This window comes from Opisthorchis viverrini (assembly GCF_000715545.1).
Source record: "Opisthorchis viverrini unplaced genomic scaffold opera_v5_238, whole genome shotgun sequence".
Taxonomy (NCBI): domain Eukaryota; kingdom Metazoa; phylum Platyhelminthes; class Trematoda; order Opisthorchiida; family Opisthorchiidae; genus Opisthorchis; species Opisthorchis viverrini.
In genome coordinates this window covers 167,322-178,508 of record NW_008751890.1, presented here as the reverse complement: position 1 = coordinate 178,508, position 11,187 = coordinate 167,322, and the positions used below count along the sequence as shown (strand labels likewise).

The window sequence follows — 11,187 nt, the reverse complement described above, 5'->3', positions numbered from 1 at the left end:
TATATATATACAGTTGTAATGATTTTCCTTTGTCTCCATAAAGGGCTGTGTAGAGCTACCGTGCCTTTTGATATAACATAGTGGGCGGAGCAGGAAGCCAAGGGACCGATACGGAGTTGCATTACCGTACATCAAGCCATAACAGTCACCGAGGTACACAAACCTCTACACGAGTGTAAGGTCCAGTATCTTCGTGACGACGTACATACATCAACTCGATGAAACGCATTTCAAAGTCAATTAGCAGAAATCGCTTCCGTCCCATACAAAATCGGCTATTGGAGAAGCGAATGCTTAGTCGCCCTGTCACCTCAGGAAGCTTGTGGGAGCAGTGCATTTGTTCGCGAGCGGCGTACGCTGCTCTATCTCCAAATATATCTGAGCCCAGAGAATTTCCCTTTTAGATTGGTTATTTGGGATATTTTTTGAAACTCTCTTAGTTGATTAGCTCCCTAGATAATTAGTCTCTCACCGATGATTGGCAGGAAAAATGGAACTGAATTCCAATAAAACATTTCCTTACTGCCTCTTGGATGGTGAGTAACAAATCATGACAGCTCCCTTCGGTCAACAGTTAATTCTGAGTTCTCTGTCGCATGGTATTTTAATCACAAAAACTGATTTCGTAGAAAGCCCCACTGCACGAACATGCATTACGGTCGGCCTCCGTCTAGTAGGTGAGGAAATTTAAAGGGAGTGGAAAGTCATGTCGCTTTTCGAGAACTCTTGTGATGATGGTAATAAAACCTGTTTATGCAGTCGAATGCGGGGATGGATTATTCTCACAAACTTCCTTATGCTGACAAATTCGCTTGCGTTTGGCCTGCAGAAGCAGTTTCGTGGAACATCACGATTTTCAGAAAATCGTGACTGAGTTCGTTTATGTATGTAATATCGTTTCATAAGGAGTGATCAACTTCCACTAAAACAGGCGTTTTGTCCTTCTTGATGCATCAGTTCGCGAATAGTGGTTTGACTGTAAACACTAGAGAGTAATGAGACGTCCGAAACAACAATTAGTGGACTTACCTCCCGGATGTGTACACAATCGATCTTGTATAAATTATAACCGTTCTTGTCCAAGTATCCGGCAGTAAGACAATACGCTGTATCAGCTGAGTCTTTCCACCAGACTTCAGTAGTTCCAAAGGCATGGGATAAAACCGAAGTTCGTCCTTATCAATGGGTTGCACTGCGGCCGCTTGTACTTTAATAATAGTTGCAGCTTTTGTTTATTTTCAGCTCAACAAACATAGGGATTTCCCCCCCATAATTCGCCATGCTTTTCAACTTGAGTATTTTCAATGTGATTCTGACAGGATTGGCCTTTTTCACGCTGTTTACGGCATTTCAAACAGCATCGCAACTTTCGGTATGCATTCACTTTTGTACGTTCCCTTTATTCGCCTCGTTATCGATTTCCAGCAAGTCGTTCTTGAATCAGCTGCTAAAGGAACTGATCAGAATGTTGGGGTTGGTTATGTGAGGTTAGTTGTTCCTTTGATTTATCCGATTTTGGCTCCAGCTTATCCATAGTGTATGCAGCATTCGCTATCTTTAACTGGTTTTCCCCGGTGGCTGTATTATTACTGGGTGAGAAATATACCATGTTTCTCGGGTCCATCTGCTACTTGTAGGTCTTACTCGGTTACTTATCCAAATCTCTCCAGTCTCTTCGTAGCCTGCTTTATGGAGCCACGTGCTTGGAGTCTGTATCTTGGTTCAGTTGTTTGTGGATTCGGGGCGGCAGGTATGCAATCTTTCCTAACTATTCTGGTAGTTTCATGCGTTTTCAGTTCTCTGGACTGCACAAGGTGCATTTATCACTCGATGGTCAGATTCTCGCAACATCAATAAACATTTCAGTATATTTTGGGCGTTGTTACAATTATCGTAAGTGTTGGAAATTTCATCCATGTTTTTTACACTTTGGTTTGCCCTTCGTTCATGAAATCAGCTAGAGGAAAGTTCACTATTGAACGTGCTCGACGGTGAGGCCTGTAGACCCATATCTAAGATTGTCATCGGACATTTTTCCAACTGTGTCTCAGTCGTGTGGAGGGTTCCTTCTTATCTCAGTAGCACTGTTTAGTGTTACTACCATCGATATGGCAGCGAAGTATCAGTTTTGAACACTTGCATCATGCTGTCGATGATAGTGACTACCATCGTTTATGTCATGTTTATAACCAGCTCTTTTCACTACAACTTATTCACTGAAACTTTGGAATTGGTTGAAATTAATATAGTGTCCGGGCCTTGCTTCAACAAAAACTCATGGATTTCACATCATGGAATAAATAAAGCATATTTCCAGAACCAAACTCATGCGAGCAACATCAAAACAAACCGTATGACTTGTGGACATGTGAGAAGGTGTGGAATAACGGACTACGTGCGATAAAAAGTCAGCCACCAGCTTATCTTCACCTAGTCTGTTGTCATATCATGTCGACGTTCTGGTTGTTACTTGTGCTAGTATACATCAAAGCATATTAAACTAACCGGTCGCTGGTCGGTGCTCCCAGAACTTAATGACGAACTTAATGACACCTTCCACAGCTCTGATGACTCCGTCAAATTTCTTTACCGTGAATTGTTGGTGTTGTTTATGCGTCGACAGGAACAGGAGGCAACAGACCTTTTCTTTCGTTCCGGCTTTCTGATTGCAACATTTGAAGCATCTGTTTCCGCTGAAAGTCGACCACATGGACCGATGGTTACAAGTGCTACACTTTTATTTTTTGTCTGAGGTTGTTAAAAACTTCGGTGTGCTCTTCCTTTAGGACAACTATGCCGTTCTGAACCAAATTATATATTTTGTCTGAAAAACGAAATTTTTTGGGCTTAACACAAAGGCATCTCCAGAGATCTATGTTCAGACGTGTGATCATGGGGAGACAAAAACTATAGAGCATCCACGTATTAACGATCTGGTTAGGTCCGAGAGGTTGCTTGTCGGATTCATGCTGTCACTTCTGTTGGGCATGATTCCGTTTTGTTTTAAGACCCCTGAGGGCGACAAAGGTCTGTGGTGTTTTGAATTGACGCAAAAAAACATGTCATGTGCCCAATTAGGTGTAAACTGTTTATTTTAGCTACCGTTGTTATTACTCTCCAAAGCTCGTGATCCCTCCCCTGGATCGGTATCCGACTAAATCTCAGTCACAAACTGCAGTCAAAATCAAATTCTTTTGCTCGGTGTTTATCACATTCTACCGAAGATCAACGACCACTTAAGTAAAACCGTAACAGTATTTGCAGCAGTCACATGAACAGGTCAAGAGCTGGATAAAGCCAATAATTTCACATCAAGTCGAAGTTCCCCAGCAGTGTAAACGGGTCTGTGGGTATGCATCCTGTGGAAAATGGGATGAACTTTTTAGCAACGTGCTTGTACTATACGCTCGCTTGGCGTGGACCAGGGCGGTCGTCTGGTGGGGCTTTTCTTATTCTGACCTCATTTTGAGTAAAAGTTATTCTAATTTACTGGGCATTTTCGCTGTGGAGGTTGGGTAATTGAAAAGAAATCAGCGTCTGAATCGTCCGTAGTTTTTCTTCATGCGACTGACGATACTTGCATTCGGCCTTTACACAGTAAAGTAACCTCTTCAGGCGACAGCTGATCAGAAACTACTGAACACTCCCAGAATACGTTATCGTGGATTATATTGTTACTATTACTATAACTAGTACACGGCTTACATTGCCACGACAGACTGCAGAATGGTCCATATTCCACAACCTCACCAACAGTTTCGCTCTAAACGGCTCGTCGATGGGGGATTTTACATACCGGGTGATTTTCTTCAACAGCAACTTCGCTACCCCACGAATGCTCGCAACAGAGTGCTTTTCCACACAGCATATTCTACCGACCTGAGGCATGATGCCTGCTAGACGGAACGGTAGATGTATGATCAGACTGATGATTACAGATATCTACAACCGATTAAGGAAATATGGGTGGATCCTTAACAAAAGAAGGGATGCATGAGAACAACTTAACATAACTATGAAACCAAGAAGAGGGCTATATACGACTGAAAAGAAACGCATCACACTGGAGTGTGAATTCTCCACAATAGTTAAGCCAAGTGGGCACAAAGCATAGATCATAAACCTGTTCAGCGGGCGGTTGAAGGCATAGAAGGGAAACATCCTTATCGAAAGGCTTAATCGTAATTTCAAGGATGTTAGCAATTCTGTATATTTGGCCACCTTTAAATCCAGCAGCCTCAGGAAGACGATACGCAAAACTCTTTTTAGCTGTCACGTGAAACATGACGTACAAAGCCCTATCTGCTGAAGAAAAAAGCATGGCCTCAAAGTGGATGTGAAACCATTATTATCTCATCAGTTGACAGGGAAAGAACGCCAGTCAGTCTGGACAAAGCAGAATACATGGACAAAACCGACCTGTCCAACCACACTACCCTCCTCGAAACGGCCAAACTACATAACTCACAAACAAAATAAATAGAACCCCGAAGAAACCTAATAATTTAGAGACCTGGAGACTGAAGACCTTTGACTCGGAAGTTACCCAATTCTTCGGGCTACCAAAGTTTAACCAAGAACCTGTACGAATCGTCCAATCGTCTCACTGACAGAAGTGATCATACATTATTTCAAAATAACAATGAATTCGGGTAATGTTTCTCACCAATATTCCATAAACAATACACAACAGGCCCAAACACCAGAAGAATAGAAGACGACGAAATAGTGGTGTCGAATCTTTTCAAGATAAGCAAAATGTGCATGTGCGAAAAGTTAAGCCCTGCCACTTTTTGCCAGCTCCAATTTAATGTACGCACACAACCTTGACCTATTTTTGATAAAAACAATTCCTTAAATGAACTTTCTGACGCTTTCAACTCTCATTCATGACGAGGAAACGGCCATACGTTTTTCGCAAAGCCATGGAGTGATACATCGGCAACTTTCATGTAACAATGGCATGAACTTTCGACGCTTTCAACTCTCATTCATGACGAGGAAACGGCCATACGTTTTTCGCAAAGCCATGGAGTGATACATCGGCAACTTTCATGTAACAATGGCCACCGAATGACACTTTCACCTGATTCTGACAGGTAGTGTAATGCCCCGAAGAACTTTCTTCGCGAATTTCGCGTCTGGCGGCTTTTGCAGAATCCAACAGTTATCGGCGGCCCAGGTTTATCCGTCGAGATCGATGAAACGCTAATATCTCGCCGTAAAAACCACGCAGGGCGAGTCCTTCCCCAGCAGTGGATTTTCGGAGGGATCTGACGGGAAACTAAACAAGTGTTCATGTATGTAGTGCCAGATCGAACTGCGGCCACTTTGATGAACACAATCCAGACCTGCATCGCTCCCGGCCCAACATCATCACCGATGTGTGAGCATCATACCGAGGAATGGAAACCATGATTGATATGAGTTATACTCATGAAACGGTTAATCATACTGAAAACTTTGTGGATGCAACGACTGGAGCTCACGCACAAACAATCGAATCTCTTTGGCACGTGTACAAGATGCAGAATAATCGCCAGTGCGGCGAGATGGCCGAAGTGGTTAGAGCGCGGATTGCTAACCTGAAGGTCCGCAGTTCGAATCCGACCTCCGCCACTCGACTTCCCCTGTCTAGGCTTGGGCAACCTGGCAGTATCCCAGCCCTCGTGCTTCCTTCGGGTGGCATGGCAGCTAGGCACCGGAAGGGTGCTACAGCTGAACGCTTTTTTATCAGTGCGGCACACACCGATCTTTAGTGAATAGCTACTTGTGTGAGTTCGTTTGGAGGCAAAGGTACCGAAAAATGGGCCTTTTCATGCAGGTTGCTAATTATATGTCCCAATTTCAACCTCTTCAATAAAAACTAAGAGTACAAATTCCACATCCTCTTTTTTCTAACCTTTTTGGGTGGCGGGGATTACATTTTTTTGGGGGGGGGGGGGGCTTATTTGGAAAGGATCTGTGGTGTTTTTCGGCATAACTCCACAGTTCACATCGGTCGATTTAAATTCTGCATGATTGCCGAACTTCTGGACAACCGGGGAGCTCTAAACTAACTAACTGCTAACTACTGGATCTATGTTTTGCAACCTACTTTGAGTTCGGTCGCGAATTTTAGGAACCACTCAATAGAGTGTCAGCGGGATCACCAATCTCGATTTTCATTGTGGATGTTTCACTTAAAACTGGGGGTAGATTGTACTGCCAGACTGCGATATGTAGGTGAATGTCTGCTGCTAGAAAATGAGTACATAGCCATCAACGAACCAATTGCTGAACAGCGTATTCCTCGCCCACTTCACAATGGAAACGGAGAGCAACAAGTTGACATTTCTAGATGTACTGGACAACAAGACAGCAGATGGTTGGCTGCAAACAGTGGTATAAAGAAAAGAGGCACACGCGGATCGGCTGCTGGACTACTTTAGCAACCACCCAAACTGTCGCAGATGGAGTTGCATCCGAACTCTATTCAAGCGGATCGAGACGGACTGCAATACAACAGAACCGAAGATGGTAGAAGAAAACAAACGGTTGACTGGATGTGGGTTGAATATGCTCTTCCCTCTGCCACACTTGTGGAATTCCCCACTCGATTTCTACCAGCTGGAAGTATGCGGACGTTAGATATATGAAACCTCAGGAAAATCCTGGATACAATACGTAAGGTTGACGGAAAACGCCATTGGTTTTGTCTTTTAGGTGGCTCATTAATTGACTGAAATTCTGGGAGTACACCATTTGATGAACCTGAGATGAACGGTAGTGATCTCTCGATGATTTTTCACCAGCCTCTTGAAGTAGTGTTCTAACCAGAATAGCTACTTCGATGTCTTGAATCTGGACCAAACTGAACATTGAGGCGGCCTCTGCGTAACCCGTCTAAAAACAAGCGTTTACCTCCAAACGCCAGTCATCACGTCATCATCATCATCATCGACAGCATGACATCAGTGTTCAACACCGATGCTTCGCTCTAAACGCCAGAAAGTTGTTCAACGACAAGGTATAAACAATTGTCGTTAATTTTGAAAGACGTCATTCCTAACTAGAAAAAGGTCATTTCGAAAAGGCAATCTGATAACGATTTCCGGAAACCCAACGAGCGACACCGTTCAGTTGTCCCGAAGAGGACTGCTGTGCCCCTTTCCTTTGACACAATGATGGGTGCATAGGTTAGGACACTTGGATCGCTCGCGAAACACTGACCGCTTATAACAACCGTCGATCGTTATCCTCTCTTTCTAACCGAAAACTCTCAGTTTCTATCGCGAACCATCTCCATCTCTGTAACTTCCTGTTTACCATTTTTCAGGCAGATCGTTGGCGGTCTGTATGTCTATCTATCCTTGGCGGATGTGACATACATTGACAGACGTTTACGATTACAGCTTTTCGGTGGTATGCTGGGGTGCGGCGCCGTAGGAACTCTCCTCTTCCTCGGCCTGCGTCCACCACCCGCTATTTCACAGCCCGAAGATCTGTCGGTACTCTCTGTGCCCAACAGTGAAGATGGCAACGATGTAAGGTAACTGGCCCTTATTCGGATGATTTCTAGCCTGTGCTTGAAACTGCCCTAACCTATTAGCTTACTAGTTTAGTGGTTTCTCAGCGGTCTTCGGACATACTTTATACGAACTTATCTCCTACATTCCCCTTCGCCTGTTTTCGTTTTTGTCATGACTTATTGAGCTGTGGCTCCTTAGTTGAAATGGCTCGCCACTAGGGCTATGTTCCGTGCTCGTACCACTATAAACTCCAATTCGTAGAAACTCCCTGAGAAACCTTGTATATAAATTTAGAATATTAGGCATACTGACAAAGGACTAGAACTTGTGAATGGCGGGTTTATTGTGTCCTTATGGGCTATCTCATGTGTCTTGGACCATCATCTTATCTTGTCGAGTGGCGGCCACTCTTCGCGTACGACAACTACAGGTAGGATAACACAAGTGTCGGGAGGTGAGGAATTCAACAGTTTGATGAAAAGGAAATACTGTCATAATTTCCATCTCTGATTCCTGTCTGTAAGAACTCACTTGCCTCGTGCCACCCGAATAACCATGTTGTAGCGTACGAAGCCGAAATTTGGAGAGAACGCAAATCTCATGGTTACTGCCATGCACGTTTCCACTGAGGGACGCGGAAAGTTGGTCGGTTTATCCATTAACAAACCAGTTCACTCTCCAATATAAGAATGGTAAATTTCCATAAAGGACACTACTCACAAGCGCACTATAACAAAACTACATTCTTGTGGACTGTTGGTGCGTTTGCCAAGCGTGGCAGTTGGATTGCAAACATTTCATTACCAATCGGAGTGACGTGATCAGCGCGTGGTGAGGGACGACCAGATCACCAACCAACTGGAGCATCTGAGCTACCTATATTCCGCACATCACTACATTAGTTTGACGGCTGGAACGAATACAATCTGCCAATATCAGGGGCTTGGTTATCCGTTTCGTTGCAATTTTCACACCACTTAAGCCTACTCTCAGTTTTCGGCATTCTGGCCGTTGAAATTCAAATGATGTGGGCGGATTCCTCATGCATAAGATCAGTCACAAATGGAGCCCGCACAGAAAGTTTTTAAAATCGTTATTCTATAGCACCCTTTCAGTGCCTAACTACCATGCCACAAGAGTGAAGCACGAGAGCTGGGGTACTGCCACGTTGCTCAAGCCTAGACAGGTTAAGTCGAGAGGCAGAGCTCGGGTTCGAGCCACTGACCTTGGGGTCAGTAAATTCTCGCTCTAACCACTGAACCAGCTCGCCCCTCAGCAAATTTAATAAAACCGCATAAACGTTTGGAGGAGTTTATCTGTACGCGTGAAAATTCGTAGGATGCATATCTCCAGGTTAAAAAGTGCTTATCTAAATAGTCCTGTCATCAGGGCTTTTATACAGACGCTGACCGCATAATGAGTGATTCCGCAAAACTTGAATAACTGTACAGATGGGTATATACTTCATCCGCGCATTATGCCGAACTCAAACCACAATTTCATACTTTCAGCAAGCTATCGTGGATGCCGCGATCTTTAGGAAACTGCATTATCCAATTCCCAAAATAGCTGCATTAACATGGTAAAATATCGTTACAATAACTCTCTGTTTATCCATCTTGTTGTGCACCTGTGTTTGTATCGGTATCAAAGGGGATTTGTGACCCTACCACTGAGAAGTGACTTTATGATAACTTATCTGGTTTGTGGCAGATCTGTTTGCAAGTATTTTGACGCACCAGGTAGTTACTTACCGTCTCACGTAGGCTACGACTATTCCGATACTTATCCCAAAACTTATTCGAAAGCTTTCGAGAAATACACTAATTTGCAGATCAATTTGGTTTTCACGAGAGTTTTCAGCAACCTTGTGAGTAGTTTCCTCTATGAAAATTAGTCGAAAACTCTTTCAAGTTGAAACTTGACGGTTTTGAACATGATCTGGGCAGCATTGAATTCCTTCCCGTCTGGGCTCCAATCTGTGTATTATTTTCCGTTTTCCAAGGGTATCCCGTCCAAAAATGGTGTTTGATTCCACATTGAAGACATTCTGTGAGTGAAAAAAATGTTGGCCTCATTAGCTAGTTCATTTTCTGGCTTGGTGTTTTTCCTATGCTCCGATAACTATATTCGTCCCTTTCGTTCTTTTTATCTGGGTTAGTATCTCTATGGGCAAAGACAGAAATATGTATCTAAAACGCCGATCTTTGCCGGAGAGTCAAGAACCGTGCACCTATATAAATCTTAAGCTACCCATTTTATTTTATTTCTTTTCAATGTGATTCCTCTGGTATATTTAATTTGGAATTATCATAAAGGAGGTCGTACTACGTGGGGTAGCTGAGCCCTACATGGTCATTGCTAGAAATCATCAATATCATGGACAGCATAACATCAGTGTTCAACACTAGTGCATCGCTGCTGTGCAACTATTATTAGAAGGCGTAATTGTAAGGAAAAAAATAAAAATGGACGGGAAAGGATTTAGTGCTGACCTACTAAAACCATTCCGAAGTGCCTACATCCCAAGATACTCATTCAGGTAATCTGGATAGAAACTGAAAAAAAGAACGCTATTGATATCGATTACCAGTCATATCTTGCAGCATCTGGACAGCATCAGTGTTCAACACTAGTGCATCGCTGCTGTGCAACTATTATTAGAAGGCGTAATTGTAAGGAAAAAAATAAAAATGGACGGGAAAGGATTTAGTGCTGACCTACTAAAACCATTCCGAAGTGCCTACATCCCAAGATACTCATTCAGGTAATCTGGATAGAAACTGAAAAAAAGAACGCTATTGATATCGATTACCAGTCATATCTTGCAGCATCTCCAAGCAGGCGCAGTAGGGATCACACGGCCCCATCTTGAAAGGCGTGTAGCACCGACATCACCCAAACGTTTCGTAATGTCTTTCATACCTCTGTGCTTCCGCCACTCTGAATTGGGCACAGAAAACAGCACCATCTTCGGCAAGCGATAGTTCGGCATACACAATACATAGCCAAAGCAACGCAGCTTCTGGTGCTGGACACATTCTTCAATGAAAGTCCCGTTGCGCAGTCGGAAGCACGCTTTCTAATTGCCTTGTTACGGAGTCACCAACACCAACCCAGACGAACTATGGTTGGGACAACGGTTGTCGAATACCTGAAGACGTCTCAGTTCCGCTGCTTGAACAAGTCAAGTCTCTGGCATACGACAAAACAGCCAGCACTGTAGCCTGCTACGCACGTCCCTTGAGATTCAGGGGTATACCGCTCTAACGCCATGGGTGTCTCAAATTAACGAACGCGTGCAGATTGGTGCATTGACCTCATCTATCACACTTCGACCGGAGCTAATACAACAGCCCAGATAGGTAAAATGCTCCACAGCTTCGAGTACCTCTCCCTGGATTGTAAGTGCCGTGTTTAGTGACTGCATGTCCAGGAGCATGACCTTACACCTTGTGGATTCCAAGTACATGCCAACGGACTGGATGACTTAAGTCAGTTGCTCCCAAAACACCTGTACCTTTTCCTCGTCTTCGAAGACGAGGACGATGTCATTTACATATTCCAGATTGACAAGGTTCTCGTGAGAGTCCATGTGAACACGGGTTTTAAGGACCGTCAACCGTTCGTCTCGTAATTTTGTCCATCACGAATTTAGCTTGGGGTAGAGAGAACG

General features: G+C 43.8%; 2 protein-coding genes across 2 annotated transcripts in view; one reads left to right on the top strand and one right to left on the bottom strand.

Moving 5' to 3' along the window:
• Positions 1 to 1,154, bottom strand: part of T265_08734 (hypothetical protein) — a gene marked incomplete at both ends in the record, with an annotated part of 4,804 nt that extends 3,650 nt beyond the window's left edge. Inside the window, one exon of the mRNA XM_009174619.1 lies at positions 1,030 to 1,154. Coding sequence (XP_009172883.1) covers positions 1,030 to 1,154 — 125 coding nt within the window. The remainder of the gene's footprint in view (positions 1 to 1,029) is intronic.
• Positions 1,155 to 1,376: 222 nt separating this feature from the next.
• On the top strand, positions 1,377 to 9,571 carry T265_14653 (hypothetical protein; the record flags this gene model as incomplete). Its single annotated transcript, XM_009174631.1, has 6 exons — positions 1,377 to 1,487; positions 1,526 to 1,633; positions 1,671 to 1,750; positions 1,797 to 1,893; positions 7,319 to 7,531; positions 9,517 to 9,571. Coding segments are annotated over 6 exons (663 nt in total), but the record flags the coding sequence as incomplete, so codon positions are not given.
• Between the last annotated feature and the right edge of the window lie 1,616 nt (positions 9,572 to 11,187).